Source organism: Lethenteron reissneri, chromosome 31 (assembly GCF_015708825.2).
Source record: "Lethenteron reissneri isolate LAM-NWPU_2019-01 chromosome 31, ASM1570882v1, whole genome shotgun sequence".
NCBI classification, from domain to species: Eukaryota; Metazoa; Chordata; class Hyperoartia; order Petromyzontiformes; family Petromyzontidae; genus Lethenteron; species Lethenteron reissneri.
The window spans coordinates 5917764-5937514 of NC_083809.1; the positions used below are offsets into that span (position 1 = coordinate 5917764).

General features: G+C 44.6%; 1 protein-coding gene across 1 annotated transcript in view; it reads right to left on the reverse strand.

The window, feature by feature from the left end:
• Window positions 1–8141, reverse strand: part of LOC133349709 (carboxy-terminal domain RNA polymerase II polypeptide A small phosphatase 1-like) — a 37315-nt gene extending 29174 nt beyond the window's left edge. The window contains exon 1 of the mRNA XM_061563386.1: window positions 7551–8141. Within this exon, the coding sequence (XP_061419370.1) occupies window positions 7551–7617 (67 nt within the window). The 5' untranslated portion in view covers window positions 7618–8141. The remainder of the gene's footprint in view (window positions 1–7550) is intronic.
• Between the last annotated feature and the right edge of the window lie 11610 nt (window positions 8142–19751).

Below are 19751 nucleotides of genomic sequence, written 5' to 3' on the forward strand. Positions count from 1 at the left end.
AAGGAAATGCGAGGATTTTTTGTTGTTGTTGTAGCAGTCATTAGTGGACCAACCTGACAATCCTGATATTAAATCACAGCCGGCTGAAACCTGGATTCAAACCCAGGGCCTCACCGGTGCCAGTTGGAAGCACTCTGACACTGAACAATCGCCAGTCGCCAGCGTTTGTGATGTATAAAACTTGTGCCCACGTAACACCAACACCTCCGAGGTGTCCTTCACTAAAGCGGTCATCCGCTGACGCCAGCGGACGACCCGAGTGGTTGCGAAAGAGGCGGCGTAAATGTTAAAATGCCAAATATGCGAGTGATTACTGTCATGCGGGCCAAAACACATGACTTCATGGCAAATGGAATCTTATGTTTACCGTGGGAACGTATTCATCTCTCGACGATGCTCTTACCGGGATTATGTATACGTAAAAAATGTAAGTCAAAACATTATAAGTTAAAAATTTCTAAAAAAATAATACTGGATGTTTCTAAATACAGTACAGTAGGTAACTTTGAGAAAACATTCCTTCAATTTATGCATTGCAATAAGCTTGAGAAAATAAACACACTTCATCAGACTGCATGATAATAATGCTAAATATATCATTACATATCCATACCAGTTTATATTAAAGTACAGCACATCATGTGCGCTTTGCATTATCTATGAAAGGCGAAATAATCTTTTCACAAATGCAATACTGGACTGTTTTCCATTATACTTTTAAGCTTTATCATTTGTAGCAATTACCAAAATGCTCTTGTAATAATTTGGATAAATGTAATTATAATTTTGCTAACCATGCGATTGATTAACTTTTTTAAATTGTTTTGGGGGATTTGTAGCACCATTAATATCAAAATCGAAATATGAAAAATCTAACAGTGCTTTTCACAAATTTTCAGGGGGGGGGGGCAATTTCACCAATAAGACATCAGTTGTGAAGGCCGCCACACACATTTGAAACAATTGGGGCTTGACAGCAGCATGATGATGATGGGGGAGGTGTGTTTTCACATGTTGTGTATTGTCAGGGGCCGCCAGGGGCTGCCAACGGGCCTTGCAATGAAGGACACTGGTCAATACAGGACACTGGTCTATACAGAAACATAAAGTTTCTTAAAATGGGTGTCCACCATGCATAAAACAGCGTGTCAAAGACTCTTTATCAGGGGCTACATTCTCAGCTAAGGGCAGAGCAGTAAAACCTATTGTACTACTTAACACAGGCCTGTAAATTTAGATTGAAAACGTATTTCTTTAAAACTGCTTTTTGTGTTTAGTTTATTGTCCTTCCTCCCGCACCTCTGATTAGCGCGGTTGACTACGTACGGTGTTTAAGAAGTTCAACATACATACTGCCCATAGACTATCACTACCCATAGACTCAACATTAACCCATAGACTCAACACTGCACCTCCAATTAGCACGGTTGGCTACGTACGGTGTGAAAGAAATTCAACATACGTGTCAACCTGCACTGACCAGGCTAGTGGAGTTGTCTCATATGACAACTCCCAGTGACCATGTGATAATAGTGTTGCAGCACAGCAGTTGCGACTGAACGTGAGAGTGTTGCTGCCTTGGGGACACACTGGGAAGATGTTTAGATGATGTGAACACTTTTTAACTGACAAATCAACAGTTTTACATTGACAAAATCCGACATGATGCGCTGTATTTAGTTGTAAACAAAGCCTTAAATGTGTCCAATCAGGACACCAACGGGTTTGAGTAAGGGTTTTTTCTTTTCACTGTCATTCGGATTTCAGAAACCTCTTAACATTCATGGGTAAAAAAAATACGCAATGTCCAAAAACACTGCATAATAATATACCAAAACACGTGTGCATGTGCTGCCCTTTGTAAACAATCAATCCACTGCTGGATGAAGGCCTCTCCCCACATCACGCTGGTCATCGTGGTTGATTATTGGACCATACTTCACCACTGCTGGTCAGAGCTGGTCGGTAAAAGGTGGCTTTTGCAAGCACGACAACTCTCAGCCGATAACAACCGCAATTCGCCACTAAGTGGCGACGACTTGACGTCACCACGACGTTTGTGCCAGGCTATGTGCACGTTGAGAGCCACGTGTCACTAGCACGGTGGTCTTCACGCCGAGCGCTTTATTATCGCGAGCTCAACGCTGCTTTCGCTTCCGTGAGCCGACGAGATGAGAGAGACAAGTCCACATTCCGAGAGACTTAACAAGTCACAGGTTCATAATGTAGGTTTTTTGTTGGGTTGGTTCAATCGCGTAAATATAAATGTGTCGTTCAACCCTCCACCACCCGACACAGCCAATTGGTGAGGTTTGTAACTGGCTGTGTCGGGTGTTGGCAGGTTTAATGGCAACATTTATATTTACGCGATCTAACCCAAAACAAAACTATATTATGAATATTGATCGGTAGAGCCTACGTGTTAACAATCACAGGTTGTTGGCATGAACAATACAAACCGATGGGATGAAAAATGCTCAGCACAAGGTAACACCGGCCCATCAAACCACCAATGCGTGATGTGGAAGCCACCAAACCCACCTGTAAACGATTGCAAATCGCTCACAATTCTCTTGAGGTTTCTGCGGTTTGAAAACGCGAATGCCCACCGCCACCAACACACACGAGGATTTCCTGAGAATGGTTCGGCTTGTTGTGAGTCAACATCGGCGATGTTTTCTGGGTTAAAACCGCAAAGCGCCCAATGAGAAATGCCGTGAACATCAATGCACGCGGACCACACGAAATGCCAGTCAAACCCCTAAGGGGCCATCATCCATTGAGTCGGTCCGCACAAATCTGTCAAAACTTGACCCCCGCTCCCTGTACGCACGTGGACTTTTTACACCCCCACCCTGAATCCTATAGAACGGCCGATATTTAATCCACGCAGAAACGATCAAAGATTAATAATATTAACGTGTTCAAGCAAACAGATAGTCCACCGCCGGACCATCTAACTCATTTGAAGGCCAATGTAGAAAAATTATTATCGAGGCTTCACCCCCCCCCCCCCCCCCCCGTTTCCTATGTGTACAAACATTGTCAGTAGACCTCCCCATACACAAGCGAACGCATCTGGGTTAACCCACAACTCCATGCGTACGGACTAAAAGGATGGCCCCTAAGGGAACGACGACTTAAACGACAAAGGTCACGTAAAAAAAAATCGTTCGAAGAACTATTCAAGTGGACCTCGCTTCTCAGTGTGTTTACAACACAAATGCCAGGCATCGATTCCAACAAAACCATCGGTGGCACACAATGCACCAATTGTACTGCACCACCCAAGTCATTCATCCCGGGTCTATCTTGTAGAAAGATAACGCTCATTCTAATCGTGGTTGCGCACGTGGGAGTCTAAGTGTGTGTGTGCGGACGAGTACGATGTGTATGTACATGTGTCTGCGTTCATATACATTGCATTGTAGGGTCACGAATGGTAATGTGTGTATGCTGTGTTCGAGGAATTTGGGGAGCGGTGGGATAGCGGTTAGCGCTATGAACCTGGCGGGGACCCGAGTTTGATTCCCGCTCACGGCCAACACCCAGTGACGATTATCTGAACCGGTCCTGGGCCTCCTCTAGGTCGACTCGGCCTCAAATGAGTACCTTGTGCGGTGTGTAAACATCGCCACTTAGGGAGACAAAGGCGGCCGGGCGTGCGTGGTGTTACCCACCCACCCCCTCGTGTGCCGTGCCGGACTTCATAGGTGCTCGCTAACAGCACTTGCCCCTTCAGGTCTGTTTAAGGCTACACGGGGGATCTTTGTCTTTGTGTTGTAGTCGGGTGAGGAGCCGTGGGGCAGCGGTTAGCGCTACGCTACGAACCCCGGCTATGGACAGAGTTCCATTCACCAACAACAGCAGTGACGATTATCTGAACCGGTCCTGGGCCTCCCCTAGGTCGACTCAGCCTCAAACATCGCCACTGGGGAGACAAAGGCGGCCGGGCGTGCGTGGTGTTGCCCACCCACCCCCTCGTGTGCCCCGTGCCGGTCTTTATAGGTGCTCGCAAACAGCACTTGCCCCACCAATGTGTTGAGAATATACGGGGGGGGGATCTTTGTCTTTTGTATGTAGTGCTATATTTGTTCTGTACCTGCACTCGATAAGAATGCAGTTAAGTGGTGCAGTGAGTACCGTACAACATCACACTATTCTAGAGTACACACACGTGTGTGTGTGTGGGTGTGTGTGTGGGTGTGTTCCCACACACACCACATACACACACGTGAGTCTATGAATGGGTGTGTGCAAGTGTCGTGTTTGTACACGGCACATGAACAAAAACACATGAACAGAGACATACAAAAGGCGTGTGAGCAGAGCTGACGCGTGCACATCAACACGCAACACACACGCACCAACAATAAAACCAAACACCAGCATTTCAAAAGACATAAACACACGGGGTATACATATCAGAGACACACACAGTGTTACAAAGCGACCACATTATATTGAGAGATACACGTGGCACAGAAATACACAAAAACATATCCCAAAGCAAGCCAGGCCCGTGTAGGTGACCGTAACGTGATATAAACACATTGTAATTGTAATATCAGAGAACAATTTTGTACAAGTGTTGTATCCAAATAGGTGTGAACAAAAACACAAGCATATTAAGAGACGAGGCACATTCACACAAAAACAATAAACGACGAGAGAGATGTACAGAAACGCAATGTTAAACCACCACACTCACCGTGCATTGCTAACACGGATACGGGCACATTCACTCACACATTACGACACAAATGTATGACAACACATTTACACATTACTACACAAATGTATGACAACACATTTACACATTATTACACAAATGTATGAGACACATTTACACATTATTACACAAATGTATGACACATTTACACATTACTACACAAATGTATTAAGACGCCAATACATTTACACATTACTACACAAATGTATGAAACACAAACACATTCACACATTACTACACAAATGTATTAAGACACAAACACATTCACACATTACTACACAAATGTATGAAACACAAACACATTCACACATTACTACACAAATGTATGACAACACATTTACACATTACTACACAAATATATAACACAAACACATTCACACATTACTACACAAATGTATTAAGACACAAACACATTCACACATTACTACACAAATGTATGAAACACAAACACATTTCAACATTATTACACAAATGTATGAGACACACATTTAAACATTACTACACAAATATATGAAACACAAAACACATTCACACATTACTACACAAATGTATTAAGACACAAACACATTCACACATTACTACACACATGTATGAGACAAACACATTCACACATTACTACACAAATGTATGAAACACAAACAAATTTCAACATTATTACACACATGTATGAGACACATTTAAACATTACTACACAAATGTATGACAACACATTCACACATTACTACACAAATGTATTAAGACACAAACACATTCACACATTACTAAAAATATGTATGACAATACACTTACACATTACTACAAATATGTATGAGACAAACACATTTACAACCACACACAGCAAAACCAAGCACATTTTCAGACAAATACACACTCCTGGACAGACAGGCTTGAAAAAAAAACAAATTGATAAACAACATGAACACATCATTTGATCAAACAGAAACATTGTATAGCCCACATACAAACACAACTCACCATAACCAAAACATAAGATGCACGTTTCAAATAAAAACCACAACAAACCAAACGCAAATTACGCAAGAGACACTAAACATTCCTGGGAAGATTCGCAACACAAAAAAGACTTTCAAAATATCTCAACGAATTGTCAACAATGCAGGTAAAAGTATCGTAACAGAACTAACACGGACGGATTGTTCAAATCAAACACCACATCAAAGACACGAACACCAAAACAACAACCCCCCCCCCCCCCGCGAATTATCACGAGATGAACATTCGTTTACAAACTTTACATGAATAATAAGGTAAACGTTATAAACGAAACACGAGTAGAGTTGTTTACTTATAACACAACAATCTGGGGCAAGTGCTGTTAGCGAGCACCTATGAAGGCCGGCACGGCACACGAGGGGGTGGTGCTGATGTGGCCAGCACCACGCCCGGCCGCCTTTGTCTCCCTAGTGGCGATGTTTACACATCGCACACCAGCTACTCGTTTGAGTCACACACAACACACAAACACAACACACACACACACAACACACAAACACACAACACAAACACACAACACAAACACACAACACACACACAACACACAAACACACAGACACGTGTGTACGACTCAGCTCAGCCCTGCTCCCTGTCAAACTGCAACTTTAAAAACACAACTTTCAAAACACAACTTTCAAAACACAACTTTCAAAACACAACTTTCATAACACAACTTTCAAACACAACTTTAAAAACACAACTTTCAAAACGCAACTTTCATAACAAACACAATTTTCAAAACACAACTTTCAAAACGCACCGTGGCAATTATTGCCCGTATCAAACATGGCCCAGAAAACAACAAAAAGCCACACTTTACCAAAACCACCGCAAAGCTTTTGCCTTTTTCATACAATTTAAACGCGATAAAACCATCAAATTACACAAACCACCACCACCAGCAGCACCACGACTAACGAGTTACACGCAGGCCACCCTCTCCACTCAGATCATCTTCGGCCTTTTTGTGGCTTTCACGGTGAATATTCTTAGGGTTTTTTCGAAAAAACCTAAGAATATGAATCTTTGCAGTCACGAAAGCTTCAAATCTAGAATTTCACGGTGAACTTTCACCACTCGCCACGTGGTGGTGGTGGGCACGAAGACCACCACCACCACACAAGCCACCACCACGATGATGATTATGATGTTAGTCGCGAGTAGTAAACAAACACAACCAGCAACCACGCAAGCCCGGCCGTCTTTGTCTCCCCCAGTGGAGATGTTCACTACATAGCGTACCGGGGTACTAATTAACACAAATCTACCCCGTACAGCCACTAACAACAGAGTGTTGTTGGCAAATGTTGTTGGCAAATGTTGCCTATGAAGGCCGGCAGTGGCACACGTGGGGGGGGGGTGGGTGGCCAGCACCACGCCCGGCCGTCTTTGTCTCCCCCAGTGGCGATGTGTTACGCAGCCGCACCAGGTACTCATTTGAGGCTGAGTCGACCTAGGGGAGGGCTCAGAAAATCGTCACTGATGTTGGCCGTGAGCCGGTAATCGAACCCGGCTCAGCGACTTCGTAGCGCTAACCGCTGCGCCACCGCTCCCCCGTTCATTGACAAAGACAAAGATCCCCCGTGTAGCCTCTAACAGAGTAAGGGGCAAGTGCTGTTAGCGAGCACCTATAAAGGCAGAGAGGTTGGTCTCCAGCACCACGCCCGACCGCCTTTGTCTCCCCACAGTAGCGATGTTTACTCTACATCGCATCGGGGAGGCAACTCATTACAACACACACATAACGAGTTGTAGTTTTTTTTTTTTTTAAAAACACTTCTTACGATGCAACAATGTTTCTGACCTCTTTCTGTCGTCGTGGTGGTGTCATCTTCACGGCAAACTTGGGTGATGATGGACGCACTTTCCATCGGCTGCAAACGACTCCACGTGGCTTTCCAATGCCACCTCCCCCCCCCCCCACACACACACACACAGAACCCACACACACACACCTCAACCTCGCTTCTTACTTCAAGAAATGTTTAAACGAAACAAAAACTACAAAGAGTTGTTCCCGAACGAAACGGCGATATCCGAGATGGACTTCTTTTTTTAAACTTTTTTTGTATCTCCACCCCCCCCTCTCTCCTCCTCCTCTCCTCTGTGTGTTTCGATGTCGATCTCGATGTTGATAATCGTCAGCTGTTGTTGTCTTCGTCGCTGATCCTCGTCAGTTGCCGCTTGTTTGTTTGTTGTTTGTGAGTGAAAGTTGTATCACAAAGCCGCGGTGGTGGCGGTGGTGATGATGCGCCAGGCCTGACAGAAGCAGCAACATGGAGGAGAGTGGCTCAACACAAACGCAGCCGTTTCTAGGCGCCCCACACACGCACACACATACACACACACAGACACACAGACATACACTACACACACACATACTCCACACACACGCACTACACACACACATACAGACACACAGACATACACTACACACACACATACTCCACACACACGCACTACACACACACATACAGACACACAGACATACACTACACACACACATACAGACACACAGACATACACTACACACACACATACTCCACACACACGCACCACACACACACATACAGACACACACACATACACTACACACACACATACTCCACACACACGCACCACACACACACACCACACACACACATACAGACACACACACATACACTACACACACACATACTCCACACACACGCACCACACACACACACCACACACACACATACAGACACACAGACATACACTACACACACACATACTCCACACACACGCACTACAACAACAACAACAACAACCGCCATTCGCCACTAAGTGGCGGTGACGTCACCACGATGCTTGTGCCAGGCCAAGTGCACCTTGAGGCCACGTGAAGTGTCGAAAGCCCGCCGGCAGGAGGTCACGGGGCAGACCCAGCAGGTGCCACGGGTCGACTGACCGAGATGACCGAGATGACTGGCTGATGCACCACCTGTGCCCCCTACTGTGCCAACTTGCTGTGCTTTAGCCACCCGGCGCTCCGCTCGTTGTTGTGAGCGTCGCTCCTCCGCCCTCCGTTGTTGTTGGAGGGCGACTGCCTCCAACTGCCCAGTAGCGTCCTTCACGAGCCTCCTCCACCGAGGCCGATCTTGACACCGCTGGTACCGGTCATCGGCAAGTCCACTCAGCTCCACGTCCTCCTGTACCACATCACTCCATCTCTTCTCCAGCCCGTGCCGCGCCCGTCTAGCCCCCTCGATCCGGCCGAACAAAAGCTGTTTAGGCATGCGGTGGCTGGGCATGCGGGCTACATGACCCAGCCAACGCAGCCTTGCCTGCCGGAGGAGCTCACCGATGGGACTTTGCCCAGATCTTTCAAGGATTTGTGAGCTCCTCACACAATCCAGCCTGGTTAAACCCAGGATGGATCGTAGGCAGGCCAGCCTAAATGTTTCTAACCGGCTAAGATGTTCCATTAGGGGGGTCCACGTTTCGCAAGCGTAGAGAAGGGAGGGAATGACTATGGCCGAGAAGACCTGAAGCTTCGTGCGGAGCGACAGACCAATTTCCACACCGTGTTACAGAACCGATGAAAAGATAATGCCGCTCGACTGATTCGGAGTGAGACCTCTGCTGTTAAACTAGAGCCGGTCATGAGCACACTGCCCAGGTATAGGAAACTCTCCACTCTCACCCAACAACTGCCCTATCACCAATTGGGAGTTGTGGGGGTGGAGTGTCCGATGGTACAAAATACCCCGGCAGGTGCTTAGATTTGGTGCTGCTGATGGTAAGTCCCCACCTCTTAGTGGCAAGCTCCAGGTTCGTAGAACAACCCAGAGCCTAGTCCTACTGATGGTATGATAGGCCTTGAGCAGGTCATTAAAGCAAGGATGTAGGTCTTGTGGGAATTCCCTACACCTCTGCTGTAGCAGATGGACAGAAAATATGGCATCTGTGCAGGCCCGCCATTTTCCTGAAACCGCATTGGGGCACCGCAAGCCTCTCCTCAGCATACCTAGCAAAACGATGTTGAAGAATCCTTTCCAGGACATTTCCCGGCACACTGAGGAGTTGGATGCCCCTGTAGTTGTTACAGTCTGTACAGTCCCCTTTCTAAAAGAGAGGGACAACCAGGGCATCCTTCCAATCCTGCGGGACCCGTCCAGTAGTCCAGACTGGTGTTATGATGTCATGTAGGGCAATCTGTCATAGAAGGCATCTGACTCATCGGCCTTGCCTGCATCCCTCCTACTGATGTTCATCTTCGGTGGGGGCATAAATAACCACGACCACCACTCCTCCCCTCTGGTTGATGGGAAGACGAGCCAAAAGTAGCCTGAGGCTTACAGCTTCCCACACCTCACCGCCACGTTCCCACGCTCCCTTCATGCTTTTGTTCATCAGAAGAGCCACTACCTGTTGTTTGAAAGTCTTCTGCCTCGAGTAGAGGACTGTCTGCCCCTCATGATGTCAGGAGCCAGAGCCGGTCCACCAGACCTCCTGAATACCGCAGAAATCATGGCGGTACCGCTCCAGCTCCTGACAGAGGCGTGGCAGCCTCTCCTCCGCAGTGAGCATTTGAACATTAAACGTGGCCACCCACAGTGTCTTTTTGCTGTTTCTGGAGGAACCCCGAGGGTAAGGATTCAGTCTCCTGGCTCCGCCAAATGGGGTTTGGCCAGGAGACATCATTGACGCCTGTCCCCTCGGGGTCTCCGACGCAAGCTTAGTTTGATATTTTTCACGTGGTTTTGTGGTAATTAAATTGAAGGTGGAGGGGTTACCAGCTCCTCGCACCCGTCCCACTTACCATCGGCTTGTCAACTGTAAGATGCGGGGAGGGCCAATCGAAAGCAGCGTTACCATCCGACACCAACAAGGAGGTAGGGGGTTGTTTTGCCGGACACAGACACACATTACTACACACACACTACTACGAAAAGGACAAAGATTCCCCATATCGCCTGTAACAGACTGTAGGGGCAAGTGCTGTTAGCAAGCACCTATAAAGGCCGGCACGGCACATGAAGGAGTGGGCGGCCAACACCACGCCCGGCCGCCTTTGCCTCCCCAGTAGCGTTGTTGATACACCGCACCAAGGTACTAATTTGAGGCTGAGTCGACCTAGGGGAGGCCCAGAACCGGTACATATTAATCGTCCCTGGTGTTGCCCGTGAGCGGGAATCGAACCCCGGGTGGCCAGGTTCGTAGCGCAGCGCGCTAACCGCTACACCACCGCTCTCCACTACTACACACACCAGGGGCGGTTTCTTCATTAGGGCGATTGGCCGACGCACCACCAATGTCATTAATCCACAGAGTTACGCGAGCCGTTACTGTACCTCTGGATATAGTCCAATCAGCGTCATGTCACGTTCTGTGGAGTACCGCCTCTTTTTCGGCGATTTCACTCCGGCTGAGAATCGCCCAGAGTGTTCCCATAGACTTACATTCAAAGATGTTTTTTTTCGAACGGCGGGCGCTCCAATGCATTCTCTATGGCTTCCGGGAGGGCTCGCACTAACGTGCTTACGTCATCATACGTAAGCACGTTTCAGTCAACAATATTATTTGTCACCACCTAGTGGAATCTTTAATAAAAGAAACTGAGTGGATTGTAATAATAGTGAGTATAGAAACAAACAAGATGTATTGTAAGAGTCACTTTATTTTTCATTAATATTAAAGAAGTGAAGTTGCCTTTACATGCTTAAGCTGTTAATTTATCCATTGCATGGGTGGACCTTATCCTTATCAATCATCCAGACATTTGCCCCCCCTGAGAGATTTTGCAGGAGCCGCCACTGACACACACACCACTATACATACACGCACAACTACACACTACTACTACCCCCCTCCATCTAACCTTTCCGGGCGTTCAATACAAAACTATAGGCACATGCATGCGTCGAAGAGAATACATAGGGCATATGCATGCGAAACACCGGGTTACAAATGCGTGTGTGTGGTGTGTCGTACAAAATACATAGTAGTTTCACACACGGGCATTTGCATGCGACACACGTGTTACATGCGTGTGGTATAGTGGCGGGCCGTGTATTTTACACCTAGACCTTGAGTGCTATCCTTCCGCAAGTAAACCGCGTTCGAATAACCTCACCATGACACGAGGGCTACAGGCTATTATCATTTGTGGTAACCACCCCACATTCACAGTAACCTTTATCGAGTGGAATAAAGTGATTTAACACGAAGCTCAACACCTATGAGAATTATAATACACTAATTGCAGGGGGCCTGTCCTGGCTCATCCCCCCCCCTCAACCAGTATATATACGGGGTAGTATCTCTTGGAATTTCTCATTTACTTGATACAGCAAGCGTGCTATGACGGTCCCACCTGAAGACGGAAGCTTGTGTTGCCTCCGAAACGTCGTGATTTTTATTTTATTTTTATTTTATTTTACTTTTATTAATTTTAATTTTTAACCTACGTGACTTTACCAAAAAAAACCTAAGAATACTAATTGCAGAGGCATGAATACATGGTGACTGAAACCATCAAGGATGTACCACTATTACACAATATGACAGGATGCTGCATCACAAATAGACATCGCATAGCCCAAATCAATGCCATTGCCAAAGAAACCAAAACGAACTCACAACAACCAGTCACATTTACTCACACGACCACCAAGCAGGCAAAAATGCCGTAAGACACATATAACACAATCAGGATTCAACAGGCTTCCCCACAACAAAACCTAAAGCACTACATCTAAAAATCTAAACGTCACAAAATAAAGTTTAAATAAATCTTAGATGCTGCTACGTTACGTGCTATCTAGTTTTACTTTAGTTAGCTAACTGGCCCTCCGATCACGCCACGCGAAAAATGCGAACGTAGGCAGCTAGGCCAGCTAGAAGGCTCTGGCGTGTCTAAGAATACGCCCAACATGGCAAACTCGACATCTGATTGGTTAAAGAATATGACAATCAACAACATCGTCCCCATTTGCTTCAACAGCAGAGGGGATTCACTCGACATTCTGAAGGCCTCAGGGTGGATTTTTCACCCGGAGAGGCGAAGACAGCACAGGTGGAAAATCTGATTGTTTCAAAACTCTAATTTATAAATTACTCTGATAGCGCACTGTCTTTGGGCTGTTCGCCTTTTGGCGTCCTCTGGTCAAACACCGTTTGAGACGAGGCTCAAAAGAAAGCTGTTTCTTGTGTGGACCAATCAGTTTCAAGGACAATGCATTTATTATCAGAGTATTTTTCGATTTAAATTTCGATTTAAAGCTTTCGTGACTGCAGGGATTCATACTCTTGGATCTTTCGGTAAAGTCACGTAGAAGGAAAATAATACAATAATAAAAAATAATAAAAAAATAATCAATTCTCATGACGTTTCGGCCACAACACAAGCAGCCGTCCTCAGGTGAAGAACAGAGCTGTCGGAAAGACAGCGTCCTAATGAACACTAAGCTTGGCAGCGTATTTTAAGCTGGGTGGGAGGAGCAGAGCGCATTGACAAAGGAGTTTACATATCAACAGATGAATCAGAGTATGTTTTTTTGTTTGTATTCTGACCACAAGCATTGTGGTTTATGCAGACATGATTCCTTGTAAAAGGTTTCAGTTTGGTGTTTTAACATCTTAGCACCTGTTTTGTTGCCAGAAAAAAAGGGGAAAACCCTTTTATCATATAAAAATAAAACTGTCTGATTCCGTCAATCTGTAGGCCAGCAGAGAAGGCCTTGCTGGCCTAGAATACATAGCAGGTTCACACACAGGCACATGCTTACCACACGCATGTTACACATGTGTGGTGTGTAGGAGAGATTACAAAGGCACATGCAAAGCACATGCAAGTTTTGCACGCGTGATACGTGTGATTTGAAATAGTTTATATGCATACGTGCACATGCAGCACACGTGTGTGTGTGTGATATGTAGTGCAGTGAATGCACAGCCACGCGCACGCAATGCATTACATAACACGCGCAGTAAGGGGCCGTCCATAAATGACGTCACGCACCTAGGGGTCAGGCATTTGTGACGATGTGTGACGAGGGGGGGGGGGGATTTGACAAATGTGACGTCACATCAAAATGCGTAACTTTAAATAAATATAAACAACACGTTCTACTTAATTAAATATACTTTTTAATAATATTTTCTCCTACAACATCAGAGTGCAGCGCCACATTAAATACGCACTACAATGACAATTGTTTAAAGCGATTTGAAGCGTGTTTTATTTGGGGGGGGGGGGGGCAGAGCTTTGTGACGTCATATTTGAGGGGGGTCTGACTTTTAGTGACGCCGTGTGACGAGGGAGGGGGGGGGTTCAAAAATCGTCCAAAATCGTGTGACGTCATTTATGGACGGCCCCAAAGTCAGTGTGACCGCGCCCTTACAAATTGCACACGAATTGATGCAATGCATATCACGTCGCGGTCTGCTTTTCGCTCGCAAGTTTCAGATTTACTGCAATACACCCGTCATTGGACGAGCAAAAGGCGAGTATATAATCCTACCTGTAAACCCATACGGTTTACCCCGTATTCTTGTACAGGGGAATTAAATTTTCACGGTCCATACGGCAGTACAGACAGTTTCAATATGGGCAACAAAAAAGTGTTTGTGTTTCTCCCTTGTGATGGGACTTTGTAGGATGAACGTTGAGATGTATAAGGGGGCACGGGGGTGACCAATAGGTTCTGCATTGTTCTGTAATGAGGTCGGCACTGATAAGGGGTTGACATGGATGCAAAGTTGTGTTGTTGAAATTTGAAACGAGATTAAAACAACATCATTAAAGCGACGGTGCAAATCTGAATACTCTTCACCACAGATGCCCTACTAGGGGTTCATATTCTTAGTTTTTTTTTCGGTAAAGTCACGTAGGTAAAAAATTAAAATTAGTAAAAGTTAAATAAAAATAAAAATCACGACGTCTCGGAGGCAACACAAGCTTCCGTCTTCAGGTGGAACCGTCACAGCACGATAGCTGTATCAAGTGAGAGAAATTCCAAGAAAACCATATTTTTATATATACTGGTTGAGGGTGGGAGGAGCCAAGGTAGGCCCTGAATATTATTTTTGTGAGGTTCGGTGCGGCTGAAGCACGCTGTTAGGAATGAGCCTTTGTTGTGTAAACTAGGTGCGGCTGATGTAAATGTGCATGTAAAAGGGACTGAGCCTTTTTGTCATGTAGAGATGATGCGGCTGAAATCGCTGCCAGGAAATTAGTCTTTGTTGTGTAGAATGGTTGACTGAGCCTATTATTATGTAGAGGTGGTGCGGCTTGTTCAAACTTTGACAGCAAGTTTCAACAAACAATGCAACATTATGGCGCGTCCTTGAAAATCACCGGGACATTCATCCACTCACGAATTCCCAACTCTACCTCTGCTTCACGATGATGTTGATTCACTCTTCAACACACCGGTGGGCTAAAGTAGTGAACTATTTTGTCTTTTGTAAAACGTGACACACGTTTTTTTTTACTGTTTGACCGTGTCGGGTGGTGGAGGGTTACGACACATTTATAAACATCGCGATCTAACCCAAAAACCTTTCGATTTAAAACTTTCGTGACTGCAGGGATTCATCTTTTTGGTTCTTTTCCGTAAAGTCACGTAGAATGGAAATAATAAAACTAATAAAAAATAAACATAATAAAATAATTATCACGACGTTTCGGCCACAACGCAAGCAGACAGAGTCTTATCGACAGACCTGTTCGTCACCTGATGACAGGCTGCTTGCGTTGTGGCCGAAACGTCGTGAGAAATTATTTTATTATGTTTTATTTTTATTATTTTATTATTTCCATTCTACGTGACTTTACCGAAAGAACCAAGAACACCAAAAACCTTTATTATGAATAATATTTGTCGCGAAAGGCTAACGTGTTAAATCTACCTCTGCTATTACCGTATTCCCTGGAGTACACGACGCATCTATCCAGACCACACACACGCGCGCGTGTTCCCCTATGACCCTACGTCAATAAAGTTGGAGGATTCTGATCACGCATCTGACACGCACCTACAGGATTTTATTACAAGACGCGCATTTGGCTTTCAACTACTTGCGGTGGGTGCTAATAATCCAGAGAATACGGTGAATGTTGACACCGCCCACACCAAACACGTGGGACTCGGGATAAACGAATAATCGATTGTTAACTCTTCTTGGTTCTTTCGGTAAAGTCACGTAGAATGGAAATAATAAAATAATAAAAATAAAACATAATAAAATAATCCTCACGACGTTTCGGCCACAACGCAAGCAGCCGTCCTCAGGTGGAGAACAGGTCTGTCGAGAAGACAGAGTCTGAAGACTTTACCGAAAGAACCAAGAAGATGAATCCCTGCAGTCACGAAAGCTTTAAATCGATTGTTGAACTATTTAACTGTGTTGCAGTCGTTGAACATTGAAATCGATTTTTTTTTGTTAAATGATAACGCGCGATTCAAATAATCGCACTGCTTGTGATGCATTTCCTTCCTAGTTTATACCACTGCAAGATTGTATGATATCCACACATCTAAATTATTAGTATACATATAGTGAAACTTTACTACCTTACTCATCTCACGATACTGCAGATGGCTTTTGGGACCGTCCATAAATGACGTCACGCGATTTTGGACGATTTTTGACCCGCCCCTCTTGTTACACGGCGTCACAAAAAGTCAGACACCCCCCCCCCTCAAATGTGACGTCACAAAGCTCTGCCCCCCCCCCCCCCCCAAAATAAAACATGCTTCAAATCGCTTTAAACTATTGTCATTGTAGTGCGTATTTAATGTGGCGCTGCACTCTGATGTTGTACGAGAAAACATGTATTAAAAAGTCTATTTAATTAAATAGAACGTGTTGTCTATAGTTATTTAAAGTTGCACATTTTGATGTGACGTCACATTTCTCACCCCCCCCTCTCGTCACACATCGTCACAAATGTCAGACCCCCCCCCCCCCCCCAGGTGCGTGACGTCATTTATGGACGGCCCCTTTATAACGGGATAACAGTAACGTACCTGTCAACTCCTTATGAATGCCTCCTACCTCATTACAGACCAATTCAGACCTTGTGCCCCTTCAAATCTCAACGTTAATCCTACAAAATCCTACCACGAGGGAGAATCACAAACAAATAGACACTATATTTATTTTTGCCCGTATTGAAACTGCTGTAAGGGTTAGGACCTGAAATCTCAATTTCCCTGTACAAAGAATATGGATTAAACCGTATGGGGTTAACATCCATGCCGTTCATTCTGTACATTCCCACCATTATCAACTCTATAGATTCGCACAACTTTAAATCTACAATTCTAGATTTGAAGCTTTCGTGACTGCAAGGATCCATATTCTTAGGTTTTTTTCGGTAAAGTCACCGTGTAGGTAAAACATCACAATTAATGATTTTTATTTTATTTTCATTAATTTTGATGTTTTACCTACGTGACTTTACCGAAAAAACCTAAGAATATTTAAATCTACAAATCCCCACGTCTCCAGACTCCACGACAAATTTAAATTCCTCGTTGTCCTCAACTGCACAGTCAATAGAATCTGCACACAACCATCCCGTACTAAAAAAAATTGATCAAATTTAAGAATCGATCGATTCAGGAATAACGATCCACCAAAAAAAATCGAATCGCACCGTAGCTTTCTATAGAATCGAATTGAATCGATTCCCACGTTGATTGAGGAATCGCCATACCCGCTACCCCCCGCCCCCCTAATAAATAATGCATGAAGTGGGCGGGGCGAGGGATGACGTCATCAAATAAATAAATAAAGTTCGCCGCGGGCCGCCTGAAGACGGCGCCGCCTGGAATGCTCCCCCCCCCCCCACTTCGCACGCCCGGCGTCATCCGCTACAAGGGACCGCGGCGATTTTGCTGTGCTCCGCTCGCATAACATTTGAATTAAATACTAACTACACAAGCCAATGGGCAGGGGTGGGGGGTGGGGGTGGGGGGTGGGTGTCACACTGCTGCTGTTTGATTTGATGATTTTCCCATTGACAGCCAGTGACCCGTTATTCGGTTAAATTCATCCCTTCTGTATTTTGATGGCAATAAAAAAAAAACTGATCAGAATTTTTTTTTTAAGTCATGACTCTCCCATGGCGTTAAGTGAAAGTTCTCAATCCAACTCGTATGATTACTCCTCTATATATGGGCGATGTCGTAGGACCACTGCCCGAAACGTCGCCTCGTATTTTTCTTTGTGTTATTGACTTGATGCAGCAAATCTGGCTGTGACGGTCCCACCTGATGACGGGGACTTGTGTTGCCTCCGAAACGTCGTGATTTTATTGTTTTATTTTTATTAATTTTAATTTCATTTTTCACCTACGTGACTTTACCGAAAGAACTAAGAGTATGAATCCTTGCAGTCACGAAAGCTTCAAATCTAGAATTGACAAACGTGTTGATGGGTTTTTTTGGCGCAAAAATATGCAGTGGTGCCGATCTACATACATTTATAAATGTTCTTTAAATTATCAGCCGGTTGTGTGAATTGATGGTGGTGTGACTATGGAATTATCTTCTTAGGTTTTTTTTCGGTAAAGTCACGTAGGTAAAACATCAAAATTAATAAAAATAAAATGTATTAATTTTGATGTTTTACCTACGTGACTTTACCAAAAAAAAAACATAAGAATATGAATCCTTGCAGTCACGAAAGCTTCAAATCTAGAATTATGGAATTATCGCTTTGTAATTTACGATTTAAGAAATTCGACGAAAAAATCATTTAGCAAGTGATTTCCACGGCGAGAGAAAAAGACACGGCCAAGTTTTCTAGGTCTCGTAATGGGAACAGTTCGATTTTGTATTCTTAGGTTTTTTCGGTAAAGTCACGTAGGTAAAACATCAAAATTAATAAAAATAAAATATTTATTTTTATAATTAAAATATTTATTTTTATATAAATAAAATATTTATATAAATAAAATTTTCATTTTTATAATTATTTTTATTAATTTTGATGTTTTACCTACGTGACTTTACCGAAAAAACCTAAGAATATGATTACTTGCAGTCACGAAAGCTTCAAATCTAGAATTAAGTTCGAGCTTGAGGTCTCGGCCTCACGCCGTGTGGATTGCTTGACCATACTTCACCACACTGGTTACTGCTGGTTGGTGACGGTGGTGGGAGAATTGAGGTGGGACATTATAATTTTTTCCCTGATGACGAACGCCTGTGTTGCGATCGAAACGTCGTAGTTTTATTTTCTTCGAACCTATCTACGTGACTTTACCGAAAGACCCAAAGTATTCTATCAGAGCATGTTTTATTTGCATGTTTGCCACACGTATATGTGGTTAATGGCAGTGACATGATTCCTTACAAAAGGTTTCTGTTTGGTGTTTTAACATCTTAACACAACTGCTTTATTGCCAGAAAGGGTGACACCTATTCTTATCGGTGGGACAATGTTGCTTGCACTACTCTCTGCTGCCAAACGTTGTTCCCGCAAACCTTTATGGCAACCTGTGTGTGGTGGCTGTGGGGTTCGATTCCCGATCACGGCCATCAACACCGATGACGATTATCTGAACCGGTCCTGGGCCTCCCCTAGGTCGACTCAGCCTCAAAGGAGTACCTGGTGCGGTGTGTAAAACATCGTCACTCGGGGAGACAAAGGCGACCGGGCGTGGTGTTGGTCACCCACAGGTGCTCGCTAACAGCACTCGCCCTAACAGTCTGCTCAGGCTATACGGGGGATCTTTGTATTTATCTTTTGATGGCTGCCCAGACACTCAGTACATGATGCCTGCTGAGCTTCCAAACATTGGAGCATTCCGATTCAATGAAAATAATACATTTGTTTGGTGATGCTGCATTGGCAGTGGTGCACAAGCATAATTAACAAACAACTATTTTGTGGCCCCATAAGAACATCTCAATATCGGCGACGATTCAGGCAACAGCCCTGCATGGCACATCATCCACCATCTCTTATGGCTTCTCGTTTTTTGTCCAGCCTCAATAATATACACTACACTGTGAGCACAAGC